At 36.9% G+C, this 15,678-nt stretch overlaps 3 protein-coding genes across 4 annotated transcripts; all 3 read left to right on the top strand.

The window, feature by feature from the left end:
- Positions 1-2,296: 2,296 nt before the first annotated feature.
- LOC143465634 (uncharacterized) lies at positions 2,297-3,431 on the top strand. 2 transcript variants are annotated; one of them, XM_076964039.1, is made up of 4 exons: positions 2,297-2,507; positions 2,605-2,692; positions 2,895-3,126; positions 3,215-3,431. In XM_076964039.1, exons 1-3 carry the CDS (start codon positions 2,298-2,300, stop codon positions 3,002-3,004), a joined length of 408 nt encoding a protein of 135 aa, XP_076820154.1. In that variant the 5' UTR covers position 2,297; the 3' UTR covers positions 3,005-3,126; positions 3,215-3,431. The 2 variants fall into 2 exon arrangements, with proteins under 2 accessions (XP_076820154.1, XP_076820146.1); XM_076964031.1 differs by having other exon boundaries at positions 2,874-3,126.
- Positions 3,432-3,984: 553 nt separating this feature from the next.
- LOC143457555 (uncharacterized) lies at positions 3,985-6,983 on the top strand. Its single transcript, XM_076955249.1, has one exon. The coding sequence runs from the start codon at positions 4,059-4,061 to the stop codon at positions 5,472-5,474; it is 1,416 nt and encodes a 471-aa protein (XP_076811364.1). The 5' UTR covers positions 3,985-4,058; the 3' UTR covers positions 5,475-6,983.
- Positions 6,984-10,791: 3,808 nt separating this feature from the next.
- On the top strand, positions 10,792-15,034 carry LOC143457785 (uncharacterized). The gene is made up of 7 exons (XM_076955266.1): positions 10,792-10,932; positions 11,134-11,278; positions 12,625-12,836; positions 13,038-13,206; positions 13,323-13,436; positions 13,641-13,859; positions 14,029-15,034. The coding sequence occupies exons 1-7, from the start codon at positions 10,792-10,794 to the stop codon at positions 14,379-14,381; spliced, it is 1,353 nt and encodes a 450-aa protein (XP_076811381.1). The 3' UTR covers positions 14,382-15,034.
- Positions 15,035-15,678: the final 644 nt, after the last annotated feature.

Raw genomic sequence — 15,678 nt, 5'->3', positions numbered from 1 at the left:
TTGTTTTGCACATGCATGAACTAGTGCGTGTAACAATATGATACTATAGCAGCAGTGGGTATAGAACTACCAGCAGATCACCACCTGGTTACTTGACTGCATCTTACAACTCTGAGAAGTTCGGACACCTTCAAACTATCAGCTGGTATTATAGAATCATTAGTCGTGCAAAACTTGAGAATAAATATTCCGATATCATACAATATCCTAACAAGTTTGCAGATTCCTGCAGGCAAGGCGACTGGATGTGATGAAATCCAATTAGATACATTGCATGCCATGTCATATCACATACAGAGAAGGCTGAACTGTGACCCCAAATTCAAGAATATTATTATTATTATATTATATAGGCTATTGTTATTCACTTTTTGTGAAATCACTTCAACTGGATCTTTGATGTAGGTTCAGAGTAGGCTAGGAGGAGTAAACCTCAAAATGTCATGCTGCGTAGAATGGAAGAAAAGTTTGTTCTTAAATTTGCAAATGTACAGAGTTAGGTCTGCTGGGATTCGCGTTGATTGATCTTTCACTAATTGTGTGTTGTAAGGTATCAAAACCTTTGTGTCGCTTGTCTATAGCACCAGGCACTACAAAAAAAGTGGTACAAATTGTAGGTTTTCTTTTATAAATTAAAATAACTAATTTATATAAAAAGGTAGAAAAAGTACACGAAATGTAACGACCACAGCAAATATAACTTAGATCATGCAAGCAGAAATCGCACTCGCTTACCAAAAGCCTTTTCGACCAGGTCTATAGATTATAATCAAACTACAATCCTAAACGTTTCGCTTTAGGGTTGTAACACAATGGTAACACAATGCACTCCGGTACCGACATAATACATCCGAGAAAAAAAGACATTTTATCTTTAATTATTTCATCTAATGATAAAATTCACAAATCTCTTATTCAAATTAAATGAAATGTACATACAAACGATAAAATGCATTAACTGCCAGGTCATTATTATTCGTTATATTAACCTAAGTTATACCGAATACCAAGTCATCGCTATAACATCCTACCTTAAATGAAGGCTGAACGAAAACTCTCAAAAAACATCAGTGCATACCGCTGCATGGAATTAACCACGAGCGCCACTAAGCGATAATACGATTACGAATTATTGCAAGTCCAGCGTCCTAACCGCTCCACTATATCTCGAGTCGATTGTTGAAAAGCAAACGTTACAAAAATTCCAATTAAGTTTTTTCTTTTGGTGTGCTAGTTAATCAGAATATGTAACTAATTGTTATTGTAAGGTTATAAAGCATGACAAATAATTCAATAGCAATAATAAAACAAGTCTAACGCAGTACGCTATGGACACATTAGATCTATTGACAACATGCAATGGAACAGACTGACAAATATAAGCGTCTTGAAAGACTAACTTGATCACCTAAAAATATATATTATTCAGCTGCACTTAATTGTAAGGCACTTCATTTAGTAACTGAGGTATAGGTTATTATTTTACCGGTATTATCTCCACATGGGATGCAGTTGTATTGGCCTATGAACTGTATCCTATAACGGTGACCTAATTATACAAAAAGAACACTGAGTTTTAGGAAGAAACCGGTGGGCTTTCCTAACCTTAATAGTGGATGATTTTTGACTGGTATCACCCTTCGCAGGATTTCTCTATATAAACAACAAATATACAATGAGGTTCAACTTAGCTGTGTCAAGGCTGTAACCAAGGTTAAATTTTTACGGAAGCAAATGTGTTAATTAGTCCCCGATTAGGCATGGTGTTAGATGCAGTTTAGCACTTAAAAAAGTTTAGTGCCAGAGTTCGATAAAATTTACAGCGGCAAGTAGGCTATTGCTCATTTGCATCAATGCAGAGTAGGTATAGGCTAAGGCCTATTGTGTTATGCTTTCAAGCAAGTTTAAAGTACATTAGAACCACAAGTTTACAATACAGCCTAATGAAAGCACCATTTTATTAAAATCTTGTCTTCTTTGGAGCACCCTTCTCATACGGGAAGTGTTTTTCGGAAAACTCTTACAGAATCAAGCAGTTATTTTCAAACTCGCATTTCGCCATTTCATCTCTTTGAAACGCCGCATATTAGAGATTTGGTGGTGAAAAATAAACAAACTTAGTTGCCAAAAGAAAAACCTTTAAGAGTAAAACACCTCATCCAGGAGAAAAAATGAACACTTTTTAAGAAGAGCGATTGTTGCTTAGCTAATCTCGGATGTCATGCGTTGGTCTGCGAACTGTGCAGTGTGCACATTGAACTTACATTTTCTGATTTTTGTCTTAATATAGGCGCAAGATGTTTATTATTTGGTGCAGTTTAGTCATGAAATCTGTGTTTTACATCTTACTGCTATTGATTGGTTACGGCATCAGTGATCCAGCCGATCAGTACCTAATTTGTAAACCAGTAAACGAGGCTTTTGAATCCTCAACTTCCGAATCAAGCACAACTAACTGCGATGAGAGAGCGACTTTACAGGGAAAGCGTGGACCTCAAGGCGCCCCAGTAAGTGAAACATATAAGCTATGACGTAGCCTATGGAGATTATAACTTAATCGAAAATTTACTAATACAGTATAGGCCTAATTCTGTTTTGCAACAGGGAATACCTGGTCCGCCAGGTTTAACGGGTGCTACCGATTACCAAAGGGTTAAATCGATGATTGAAGCGGATTTACAAGATATTAAAGGTAAGCCTATACTGCCACTAATTGTTACCAGACCCTTTTGTAAGCTCAATCCATTTGGAATAAAACTTTCCTATAAAGTATACATACTAATAGGGTAGTTTAGATAAGATTAAACTAGATTTATATAATAACCCATATACATTTACTGAATATTTTCGACATATAAAACACTACAATTTAGATGAACTGAAATGTCGCGAAGGTGTAGTGGTTGACAAAGTGTGTTACTGGCTTCCGAAGCGAGCTGGAGTCAAAGTGACTTACGATCAGGCAGCAGCATTGTGTGCATATCATGGAGCAGTAGGCTATTAGCTGAAGTTACCTCTCGCAAGGTTTACGAGGCATTGCTTGGTTATACGAAGAAAATGTTCATGATCGACATTGAAAACAAACACAAAGGCTACATGCGAATTTGGCTGAATTCCAATTTTCAAGTATGGCAAACGGAAATTTTGCAAGATAATTTTCAAAACTTATTTCATCATTTTCGTGCAATTTTGTAAAGATATTTTTGTATTACAGAACAGAAATGTGATGTTGGCAAATGGGCAACAATCCAACTTTGTCTTTTGGTTTCCAGGACACCCAGCTCCTGTTGCTAGTCATACTCAAATGGGCATTCATATTCAAATTAAGCCTGGCGAACCAGCTGGATATGAAGGAATGTTTAACATAAACAGAGACGTAGATTACGATATATTTGCCATGTGTCAATTCAACCTGGAATAAAACACTTTGTGTTTTGGGCTCACTCACGAGTTTAATCTCTAAGGAAGTTTTGACTACAAAACTCTTCGTTCGCAAGGTCAATAGGCTACTAAGTTTGTGTGCTCAACAATACATTTTTTTAGTTGTTTATAATTTACTCGTCATGTCATCAGAGTTGTGAGCGAAACTATTAAGAAGTTTTAGTTATAACAGAACTTAGTATTAAGTGCAGGCCTAATGTCCACTTTCATATAACTATGCTGTTTAACACGAATCACTCGATGGCGTTGGAGCCAAGCGTAGAGACTTCTATCATTTACAAAGCACCAGTAACAATAGCAACCTCACTGAAGCGTACGATACCCAGCTAATTAAATGAAAGTACAGCAAAGAGCGTCATTCAGCGCTTTGTTGCACTTTTACTATCCTAAACAACAGAGTTATCAATTACAAGAGGCAGTTGAGTTGTTTGTTCCGCTAAGGTTTTCCTTTAGTAAATGCTACGGTTTATTTTTGTTATTCTTTTTATCTTTTTAGTAGCCATTTATTTTATAATTCACTATAATTTTCAATTGTAGATTTACTAAGTATTCTCATAAAGCATAAAAAGTTAGTCTTAGGACTTTGCTTCTGGTCAATAATATAGTAGATAAAAGATATGGTGGTAGTTGATTCAACCGAACGAAAGCAATGGAGAAATACGCCGCGGCCAACAAGTCGAATGAATTTCTTCGAAGTTCTTTCTGCAGATGACAGTGAGAGCTCCCGTAGAAGCGATAGAATCTGGCAGCCTATCCCGTCCGGCTTAAAACATCGTTTCACCACAATAAGTGGGTGGGTATGTGTTCCGCGCAGTGTCGTAATTGCAACGACGTTGAACGAAAAACATGAAAATTTAATTGAACAGGGGCAATTGTCCACACTGGCAGAGGTGGTAAACAGAAATAAAAAAAAGCTAGAAGGAGTTCGTCAAAAAAATGTGCACAGGAAAAAATACAATTGCCAAAAACCTAGCAGCAAGACAACAAACTCTAAGTACGATAAAGAAAAACTTTTCAAAAAAGTGATTTGGCGTTCCAACGAAAGTGAGGATGAAGTAAAACCATCGCAAAGACAAACACCTAAGAGTCTCAAACACCACAGAAATATAAAAGAAGGACTGCTCTCCATACCACGCAAATTTCAAGAAGAAAACCTAGATGATGGTCACAATGTACACTTAAAACCTGTTGAACAAGATTTATATTTACAATCTCAATGTAAAAAGGCTACTCAAGTTACCTTGTATCTGCCAGAGCCAGCGAAAACTGCCCCAACATCTAATGCAAGAAAATTGCTTAACAAGAGAAGTATAAACACAACCGACAACGGCAACGAACGGTGTAAGAAACTCCCAGGCTATTCAAAACGTAACGTCCGAAATTGCAGCAGTCCCGATCACATGGCAATGAGTCGGAATAGACCAGTTATGACGACATGTACCTCGTGGTTTCCGTTATCATTTCATGATAAGGAGAAAGGGAAGTTGGTGCAGCTGAGCTGTGATTTTTACGGATACCAAAGTATGGCTGAATACACCGAGCTTTGTCGTTCGCTTGAAGACGGTATGGCAGTTCTGGAACAACCGATTGAAGTTGGCGATTGCATTCGAGTTAAGGTGGCTGAAGCTGATCGGAGAAGAAGTCTTCTTTACGTGGCGGTCAGTTCCTTTGATGACAAAAAGAGCGATCTTAACACTTCAAATGCATTACCGTGTACCAGAGTTTCATGCCATGTCATGGGTCTTCCTGTAGGAGATTGGGAATTTTCGAACGAAATAAAACGAATTCGGGAAAACGACGAACTTTTATTTACATTGGACGCTTTGGGACGACTCAAGTATCATAAAAACGGGGAAGACGCGCTAGTCTTATTGCAACTTTATGATGGAAATCCGCATCATTTTGCACTTTGTCTCGGACTCGGTGTGACAAAAATCCAATTGTTAGGAGGACGCAAAAAATGTCCTGAACTACTGAACCCTCAAAATTCGTATAAGCTAATTTCGTATGCTACCCAACATCCCATTGCCTAAAACCTATGAACGAGATGTTTTGTAAGTGTTGTATGTTTTGTTATTTATTCTATTCTACTCTATATACAGTATAGTAAAGATTTCTATTATTTGCATTTTCTTGATTCATGTCTTTGTCTTGCTGCGAAAATTTATTCCGCCACTTATATCCAGCACAAACTTTTATGACAATGTATAATATTTGTGCTGGCGGTGCTATTGAAAAAAAACTCATATCTAAAAATTTGAAAGGAATAATATAACTTGGATAAAGTTGGTTTAGTTTTGCTGTACCAATCTGCTGCAATTAAAACAACGAATGAAGCCATCATATTTATTGTGTATTGACAAAGCTATAAAAATGTTTCAAACATTGGCAATTAATCTCTCACCAGCAGCGTGTACACTAGTCAAATTAATTACTAATTAACATATAAATTACCCATAACTGAAGTGACTAATCTTCAGGAAAGTGTTTATTGTTTATCTATACTTAATTTGTTATCCGTTTTAAAAATATTTTGGTTGTTTTACTAAATAACGTTTTTCTAAGAAAAGTGCACGAGTAGGTTCCTATGTAAGGCTAATTGCGCAGCAGCAGGTGAAATGTCCTGACCCTGGTATTGGTTGTTTTTGTAATGTCACGTGACTTTATCGAATAAATTACCGTCATTTTCCGACAAATTGTCGATGCGAGACATCGTTCGATCAAGCACGGGCACTTTTGGCGGGTGCATTATTTATTCCCGTATTTTTTTAATTGGCCTTATCTACAATTCCCAGTTTAATGGCTCAAAAGGGCGAAATCATAGCACCCATTAATCCAATAAGATCTTGCTCCCTTGGGATCGCTTCATCCTTGACGGACGCTATGACAATAAGTCGAACCAAACTAATTTGTCTAATGGTTTTTCTACGCTCGACCTTAGCAAGGCTCACAGGACGTCCAACACGAAAAACGATAGGACTGCGAGGTGGCTGAGTCTAAAAATAACTCAAAATTGTTTTGACCGAAAAACGCTCTTCAGAGCAATATATTATGGTACACTTGCCACCTTGGACTTGACGCCCTGGCAAAAGTAATTAAACTAATTGCATGTAAATCGACAATAACAAATGCGTTTACGTCACCAAGGCCATGCTAACCCCTTAAGATTTGCTCTAACGTACTTAGCCCGTATGTCACGTTTTACTTTATGTCAAAAGAACATTGCTTCCATGCTGTAGGCTTTAAAGTAAGTTTCAGAGGTTTTATCAAATACACCAACTGGTATTTCGTGGTAACAGCCAGTTAAAATGTTTTTAGAATTACAGTAATATTCCTTATAGATTGTTTTTGCGTCGTTTGTGATTAGTGTATATTGTTATATGAAATAAGGATAGACTGTGATCATATTATGACCATGCATGCACACACCGAACTAGTTTGCCTGCATGCCAGCTTCATACGTAATATCTTATGGCAATCTAGTGTTCTTCTGTTCTTTCCGTGATTTCATTGCTGGCTAATTAATCATCCATAAGTGTACAAATAAATTTTTCCCGTTGCCGTCATGTGAGGAAACGATTTCGTGTGCTCATCCATTTCAGTATTGATTATCGCTTTACAATTATTGATAAAAAAAGCGGGAATGTGACAAGGAGTCCTCACCATAACCGATGCAGACAAAGAAAACTTATAACACTTATAGAAATAGCACAAAAAACAAATGGCTGCGATAGGCCACAGATGTTTTCTTATTTTTGCACTTGGCAGCATACTCCACAATCGCCACTTGCTGCGCGCGTTTATCAAATAACATTGTTAGCCTATATTTGTTCAATGCAAACACAATGCTCATGCACTTTGCAATAATTTATTAAACTTTAGCTAAATATTTGTCAAAGGACCACATTAGACGGAAAACTTGGGTCATTTTCAGCCACAAAAGTTTTCCATCTTTTTTTGATTAAGGGTATTCACGCGCTAAATCGCATTCATTAACGTGACGGAAAATCGCTGTGATCATTGGCGATTGATCGTTTAATCAATGACGATAGAAAATTTAAAGTTATTTTTATTTGAAAGCATACTTCTATACTACCACAATCGCCTTCTGCAGATTTATAGGTTTGCTAGCAATCAAACATTATACGAACTTTTTCGTTCGATAATACCAGGCTTCAAACACGATTTTGACATTAAAATGCAATGCAAATTTTAATTCAAAACTATATGATTTTTCCCTCGGAAAGCTTTCCAAAGCTGGGAAATTGGCTAAACTGTCCTACTTCCTGTAACTTATAACGCGTCCTGTTAACCGAAATGTATTTGCTAGCATAGCAAAATTTTCAGACCGTTGATTGCGGCATTCAAAAAATGCATCCGTCTCGTACGAATCAGGCCATGAAAATGACTTAGTATTGCCTCGATGACTTTATTGTGGCGAGGAGACGGCCTGCGCGTGCTTGTATAATTTTCAATCACACCATGATCTTGAATACGCAGTGGATGGGCAAAAAAATATTTACAGCGGGCTATTTGGGTGGCGCTTGAACGATGTGAAAATCAACGTTATATACAATGGGCACCATACGCAAGCAGCTATTACAAAGCGGCTTTCATGAGGTGTCGAATTTATTACAAATACTCAATAATGGCTTAAACTAAGGCCAGATGATACTTAGAGCCAAGGCACCGCATAAACTGATCCTGTTAAAAGTGAGCGATTTACTTTGAAGAAGGGGTGACAGATTGAGCTCGTTTTATGGCATTTGGCCACCGCTAACAAATGACAGCCAGGGCTGACAGCGGGGGGCCCAAACGTTTTTGCCTGTGATCGTATGAGCCTTTGGAAAGCTTAGCCAAGGAACGAAATACCTAGTTCTCATAAGATAATCGCTTACTGTTTTTATGGGTTCTACGTCAAAGATAATAACACTTTTTGAACCTTTTGAGCATAGTTTATATGCGCTTTTTTCGCTATTAGCAAAACCGAGAAATTTATCATATAAGGCAATTAGCAATTTTGACTTTTATCCGTCTGGTTTTGAACGCCCTTTAGTTTTCCCACACTGCATCAATCTAAACAAACCCGTTTGACCCGTGCTGCAATCATGACAAACCATGACCAGTGTCCATTGAACCATGGCGTGGACAGGCTTCCGGTCACAAAGGCATTCCTTTTGTGCGGACGCTAATCACATAAAGTGGTATTATTGACGTGTGAATTCTTTTCATGGCAGCAATGTTGGCAAATTTGGTTTTACTTTTCTGCTTAATCCGTGCATATTGTGCATCACAGGTTTTATTTTGGATCTCAGCGTTTTAACAGTTAATTTCTATAGACTTTCAATGAAGCAAAAGCTTCACCAAAAACAAGTGAAATTTTTGTATTCGTTGCGACTAAACCTGTAATATTAAAAAGTTTCACATGTTACAACTAATATTTTTTTTTAAATGTATCAAAGAAAAATTGTCCTAATTTTAACTACAAAACATTTGAGGAAATTGAACAAAGAAGATCAAAACTATCGATAACGTTTAGGCTACTGTATAACAATAATGATTGTGTTGTGCTTTTTGAAAAAGTCATTTATGTCATCCTAAAAACCATGCCTTGTTGATGTTTTAAATAAAGCTTAAATCACTAAAAGAAGCTTATTTAAATAAAAACCCATTTCAATCTTACGGCAATGCCTAACTCTAAATCGTCAATACAGATGTAAAACCAGAGTGCTAACCAATCAGTCGATGTTAACCAAGTTAGACCGAAAGCGCTGACGTGTCTCAGTCGTTAGAAATGTCATTACAATCCGAAGAAAGTCTATTATGCGATTCTAAAGCACCTGGTACTCAGTCCACGGTTGCCGTGCGTTGTGTAAATTAACTCGGGCTTCAACAGAAGGGAACAGTTTTAAACAATAATTACATTTTCCTCGCCTTGTTTCACATTCTTTCTTATGTGACTAAAAGCCGAACGTCCTCGAAATTATTTCCTTTTCCTAAAATCGGACAAAAAAATTACAACATATACCCTAGACCGGTTTTCCCGACTGGAACGAGCCGAACCAATTCTAATGTAATTTGCGCGTTCCGAGTAACAAGATTTATTTACTGCACGAAACATGAACACGTGAATTTTAGCGGAAAATCACAATTTTACAAAATTTACAGTAATACTATTCGATGTACATACGCGCATATATATAGTTTTATTGTAATACGTCAACAACGTAATACTTGGAATTAAACAACGATGCACGTTAAAATTTGTTCGTAAAACAGGAAAGAAATATGTTGATGTCCGCAAACAACGTGTGCTTAATATTTTCAAACTTTCACTTTCCGTCCTTCTTTATATAACATAACTGTCAAAACGTTAATGCTAAATTCGATCGATTGAATGCACACTAACATCGGAAGCTTTTGGGTTGAAAACTGTCATGCTCGATTCGTCCGCCATTTTTCTTGCAAGGGGAGTAATATTAATCCAATTTATCCCTTGCGCGTGCCAGAAGCGCCTGGAGAAAAACACAATGCAGTGAGACCCAATGCGGCCGCTCGAAGAAAAAGGGGAACAGGAAAATTGACTTTATATCGGTTAGTTAACGATATTGCCTCAGCAGTGTCAAAAAGGCAAGTTATTTAGGTGGCGTAACATGGTTGGTCCTTGAAATTGGATTTCATGATTATGCAGTTATGATCGGAAAGTTGGGTTAGATTTTATTTTTAACGGCGTTTTCGCAGCAAGTTATCCTATCTCATATCAGATTATCTTATTCTTATGGATCGTCTAATGAAATCAAGAAAATAACTCAAGATTAGATTATTGCGCTCTGTGTGTATTATTAAGTTTTGTGCAAGAGCAGGACTTAGGAAGTTTAACCTAACTATGTAAGTTTAATTTTAACTCGATAATAACGTGAGCGAAAAAAATCAAATAGAGAAAGATATACACAATGCTCGTTTAATCTGATAAAAGATTTACTGGGCAAAAAAATTCTTTTACCAACAAAAATTAGCTCAAATTAATCAACCAAGTTTATCCAATATTTGAAGACAATATTTGCGTACTAATTAAACAGATAAACTATAGTTTTAACTGTAACTTACAATAAATTAAATACAATGCAGCAGTGCGGTTACGATATAATTTTTATCTATTAAATGAACAAAACTAAAACAATCAAAATCTTATTTAAATTAAAATTAATTAATAACACACCATTTTGTGTACAACTTTAGGAAATTTTTCAACAAATACCTGTAAGCCCCGCAAAATACTTGACATTTTACCGAATAAAGCGGTGAAAACGAGCAGGTGAATCTGCCATCGTATACTTTCTATTTTACACCATGGACTATCCATCTTATCTCGGAGTTACTTCTAACTACGACACGACAGCATGCATGGTTGCCGCAGTTTCAAATAATGACAGTCACCAAGCTTACCCAACAGCTCCGTACGCCGACTTTAGCTCATGTGCGCATGCGCAGGTATAGATATTTTTCTAAGTTGCAAAAGCAATAATAAAAATAAAATAGAAAAATTAATTTTACGAAATAAAATATGTGTTTCAAACATTTCGTTTAAAACGAAAACATTCACATATCAATTTTCAAAACTCATTTCACTTATAGATTTGTAATCTTTAAGAAATAGTTTATCTTATAATATGGTAACGATCGTTTTTACAGCAGTCCTCTCAGAGTTCATTTGCGTCTCCATACGGCTCAACCGTACCTATCCGCAACTCGACTTTCGGCACTGGCCAGCCTTCAATATCGTCTAGTGCCGCGTACGGCTTGAATGGGATCCGTGACCCATCGCCATATTCTACAGGTGAGGAAAAGAGTATAACAGCCTGACATTAAGTTGTGCCGTGTTAGGTGCTGCTACACGTACAAATTGATTGAAATTTACTTCATGAGATTCGTTTCATGCGAAAAAAATAAATAAATATTATCTATATTTCGGTAAAAGTCGCCAATATTACAAATGATTAATGTTACTATATAATTTTGTAACATCATTTGAAATTTTGTAATCTTGTGTTAATCGAAGCAGAAGTACATAACAAATTACTTATACGTTAACCAAAATCGTTATAGTTAATCGGATTGATGTTATTATTATTACATAACTAATTAGCCTTTTGCCGAAACCACTTATTTTGAGTTATCTGAAATTTGGAATTAGACACTCGTCTATGACTAAAGTTGTTTTAAGTTTCCCTCTTTTTAAAACTTGGCCATGGTATAATCATTGTGGAATACATTTAAGAAAAATGTGTAAAATTTCATGAATGTTCTTCATGTTAGAAATCTTTTAAATCTAAATTTAATTTTTACTACGGCTGGCATGTTCGCGTAAGAAAACTGTAACATGACTCAGTAAACTGAGATAATCTACGTAGATCATCTTGTAAAAATCAATCTATACCGTGGTGCTCTTAATGACGAAAGATATTTCTTGTAATGTTGTCTGTTCAGTGTTACACCGAACCATATTGTTGTAATTTAATGTAATAGCGCAAATAGTGTCGGAGAGCCTCAAGTAACGATGATATATGCCTTTATATGGCATATCTCGCTGTGCCGCACACGCAGTCATGAAATAACTTAGATGAGTCTAGCGATAAAGTTAAAAAGTGAAACGAGTGCGGCGTGTGGCTGATGATCCGATAAAAAGATTTTAAATTTCCAGAAAAACGTGTAAATATATACAGCAATGTTTTTCCGATTTTATTGAAAGCGCATTTAAAGGCTTTTTGAATATCATTGAACAGCTACACCTGTTTTATGCAGCCTGTTTGATACCTTACACACCAGTTGCTCTTTGTTTGAGAACACATTACTATAAGAGCTTTAATGGAAAATAAAATTCTTGATTGGAAGTTGAACAACTTACCGACGCTGGCCGAACAAAATCTTCCGATGACGTTTATTTGACTACGGATTAAAATGCGATTCCTTTTGCTCAAAAGTTTTCCTTTTCCAACCTGGTAAACACATGCTTTTGCGCAACTCACCTGCTACGGGAAATATGATTTCAAATATTTTCGACGAATTGTATTTTTTTCAACTTGTCCTATACCTTTAATGACAAAAAAAATCGCATTTGGGTGACGCATGAGGCCATGCTTTGCCGACAGTCAACATTTGGTTACATGTTTTGCCACTTTTCAGTGCCGTGTAAGTTCTTTTCGGAGACGAATCATCAACATCATCCAGGTTACGGAGGATTACACGAACGGAGAAAGCAACGACGCATCCGGACTACTTTCACCAGCTCCCAATTAAAAGAACTGGAGAAGGTCTTTGCCGAAACGCATTATCCAGACATTTATACAAGGGAAGAATTGGCTTTAAAAATCGACCTAACCGAAGCACGGGTTCAGGTATAAGATAACAAACTTTGAATTATGTCCTAAACCTTTAGATCATAATATCACGCCCTTTTGACAACCATTGATACTGAAAAATTTTACACAATGGATTTTTGAGCCTATATATGCAGCATCCGTTTTGTACGAAATAGGTACTTAAAAATGTCGCGGGTAACATCGGAACAGTTTTGCTTTTATTATTCTTTTTCTCAGGTTTGGTTTCAAAACAGACGAGCAAAATGGAGAAAGATGGAAAGAGCAAAGCAGCAACCTCATGCAATGCAAAATTCACCGGACAGTTCACCATCCAGTCCGGGACAAATGAGTGCGATTAGAAGCAGTGATTCTATGAATAGCGGCTCAAGTCCTATAGAAGAATTGGGTAATTTTGCTTTTACAAATCCGTGATGTTGGGTCTAAGACTAAGCTACAAAGTCTACCATTTGTTACTTTATCAGGTGGCTAAATAAAAAATTAAAATATATCTGGATTCAACAGATACCAACTCGTCTGTGGTGAATGACAGTTCAGGCCAGAACTCCTCTCGCAATGATGTTAGCGCTCTGCGAAACTCAATGCTTGGCGGCGCTAATGAGCTAGTTAGCTTAGTAGGTAGGCACTTCAAGATTCATTATTATTATTGCCCGGTGCCGGCAGATGATGCAAAGTGTATTTCATGTGTTACGACAACTATTTATAAACTTGCTTTACAATGCAGTTTACAAAGTGTTATTCATTGCTTACAATAATCTTATAAGCGTTGTAACTCTTCATGTGTCTGTCATATGATTTACGTAAATCTCTGCAATAATTTAGGCAGGAAACAAGTAAACCCGAATCGAAACGAAGTGAACTCAGTGAACTCAGTGAGCGAGGCAGCAATGCTCAGTAGCGATGACAATATCCCACATCAACCGCAACAGCACGTTCCGTCCAACCTTGCCTCGACTGGAATTCTTCGTGTCAAGCAATCAATAACGAATGACCAAAGTCAAACCGGTTCTCAATATCTTAACGGGCAAACACTGGCGCAAGGTATTTTACTTTGACGTTGCCATTTTGTGAGTTCCAAATAATAACCTGAAGTTACATTCTGCTTGCCCAGGCTTTCCTCAGATTAACAACAATGTATCTTATAACAATCAGTTAGGTTATAGGCTGTGTTAGAAACAATGTTAACCACATATGTCTGTTTTATTTGTAGGTAGCGGCCGGATGCAGCAGCACGCAGGTACTTCGCCGGTTTCGTGGCTGCTGTCCAGTGGGAATAGCACAGTTCCAAGCCCGCTGAATTCTACACCTTTTGCCGATGTACTCTCCGTGCTGACACGAAATACTCCTGGCTGCTCCACTGTAGCCGCCGCAGCTGTGCTAATGACTTCGTCTTCTTCTGCCTCATCCACAACTCAAAGCTATCCGAGCAACGCAACATCCGGACACAATAGCTTAGGCTTTCCGAAGTCGTTTACAAATGTTTTGTCTATGTCGCAGAAGGGTAAAGGGGTTCATGGCAATAATTTTTTTCTCGAAAATTCTGCTGCCAATACAAAGATATAAGTCTATCAGTTTAATGGATTTCAAAAATGAAAACCTCATTGGAAATTGGTATATGCCCATGCCAAAACAAACTACCTGGTCAATGCGCCATTACGCAAGATAGTTCATAAAGGTTTTGCCAAACATATTCATGCTAGTTTACGATAAAACACCGTATTTGGGAAATCGAAGGACTTCCTCCAATGTAGCCCTATGAAAGCAAAGCATTTTTGGTAAATTGATTAAACGGTGATGTGCTATGTTTGCACAAAGAAGAAAAGTTTTTGGTAGGTTAAATTTGTATCAGCAGTTTTTGTTCACAAATAAATGATGCGTCTGGAAAGGAATTCAAGTCACCGTAATGCGTAACAACAAATAAGACTTTCCTTCTTATTTTCACCTTGGCTAAACATGCTTTTGATTCTAGTTCATTGTTATGTGGAGATTTCCATCTTTTTTGCTGATTTTCACGGACCACATGTTTTATGCATACGACCATGTTGAAGCTTGCACACCACTGGTGTGAGATTAAATCCTAGACTATAGTGATTTACCGCAAGTTTGAAACGTTATGCCAGCTTGTCAAGTATAAGCAAGTATTATACGTAAGTACGTATATAAAACACTCTATTATGTCATTGAACTTTGCTTGGTTGACTTTTTAATACAAATGTTATAACCTTTATCCAGCCACTTTCTACGTTTGACAGAAGCGTCTGTCACTTCAGTGCCAGCACATTTTTCAAGACATAGATGAAAGAAGCGTCTGTTGCTTTAGAAAGTTTAGATTTTAAAGCCAGCAAGTTTTAAAAACATTTGTCACGCAATACCAACTTATCGTACATCCTCAAGGTTTCACTAAATTAATATATGGTTGGGAACGACAAATGCAATTCATCAATTCGGCAGCCATTTTAATTTTTAAGATTTCAAACTCTTTTAAACAATATTCGCAGCAATTTTTTACAAAAATTGCGTTAGTTTGCTTTTGCTTCAAGGTGTTTAAAAAACAATTTGAGACCATTAATTGATGAAAGTCGTCTTAAAAGCTGTAGGTCTAGCACTGGATTTCCGTGAATTGCACGTTATCGTGTACATTTAGCATGCTTTTTGACTAGAAAAATTTCGGCAGTAATAAAGGTTAATTTTGCACCATAACATTTGGTTGTTGCATATAACCACCCACCGTAAGCAATACAAAACTAACTGAACTGTAAAATATTGCTCATTAATAACCAAAATCTTTGATCAGTCTAGTCGGATGGTCCTGCATCCTGCCTACGGGTTATAATAGGTTAATTTAGTATTCACGTATGCT

The sequence above is a fragment of the Clavelina lepadiformis genome, chromosome 1, assembly GCF_947623445.1.
Source record: "Clavelina lepadiformis chromosome 1, kaClaLepa1.1, whole genome shotgun sequence".
NCBI lineage: Eukaryota > Metazoa > Chordata > Ascidiacea > Aplousobranchia > Clavelinidae > Clavelina > Clavelina lepadiformis.
Note: the sequence above shows the minus strand (reverse complement) of the source record. Positions and strands in the feature narration are given on the sequence as shown.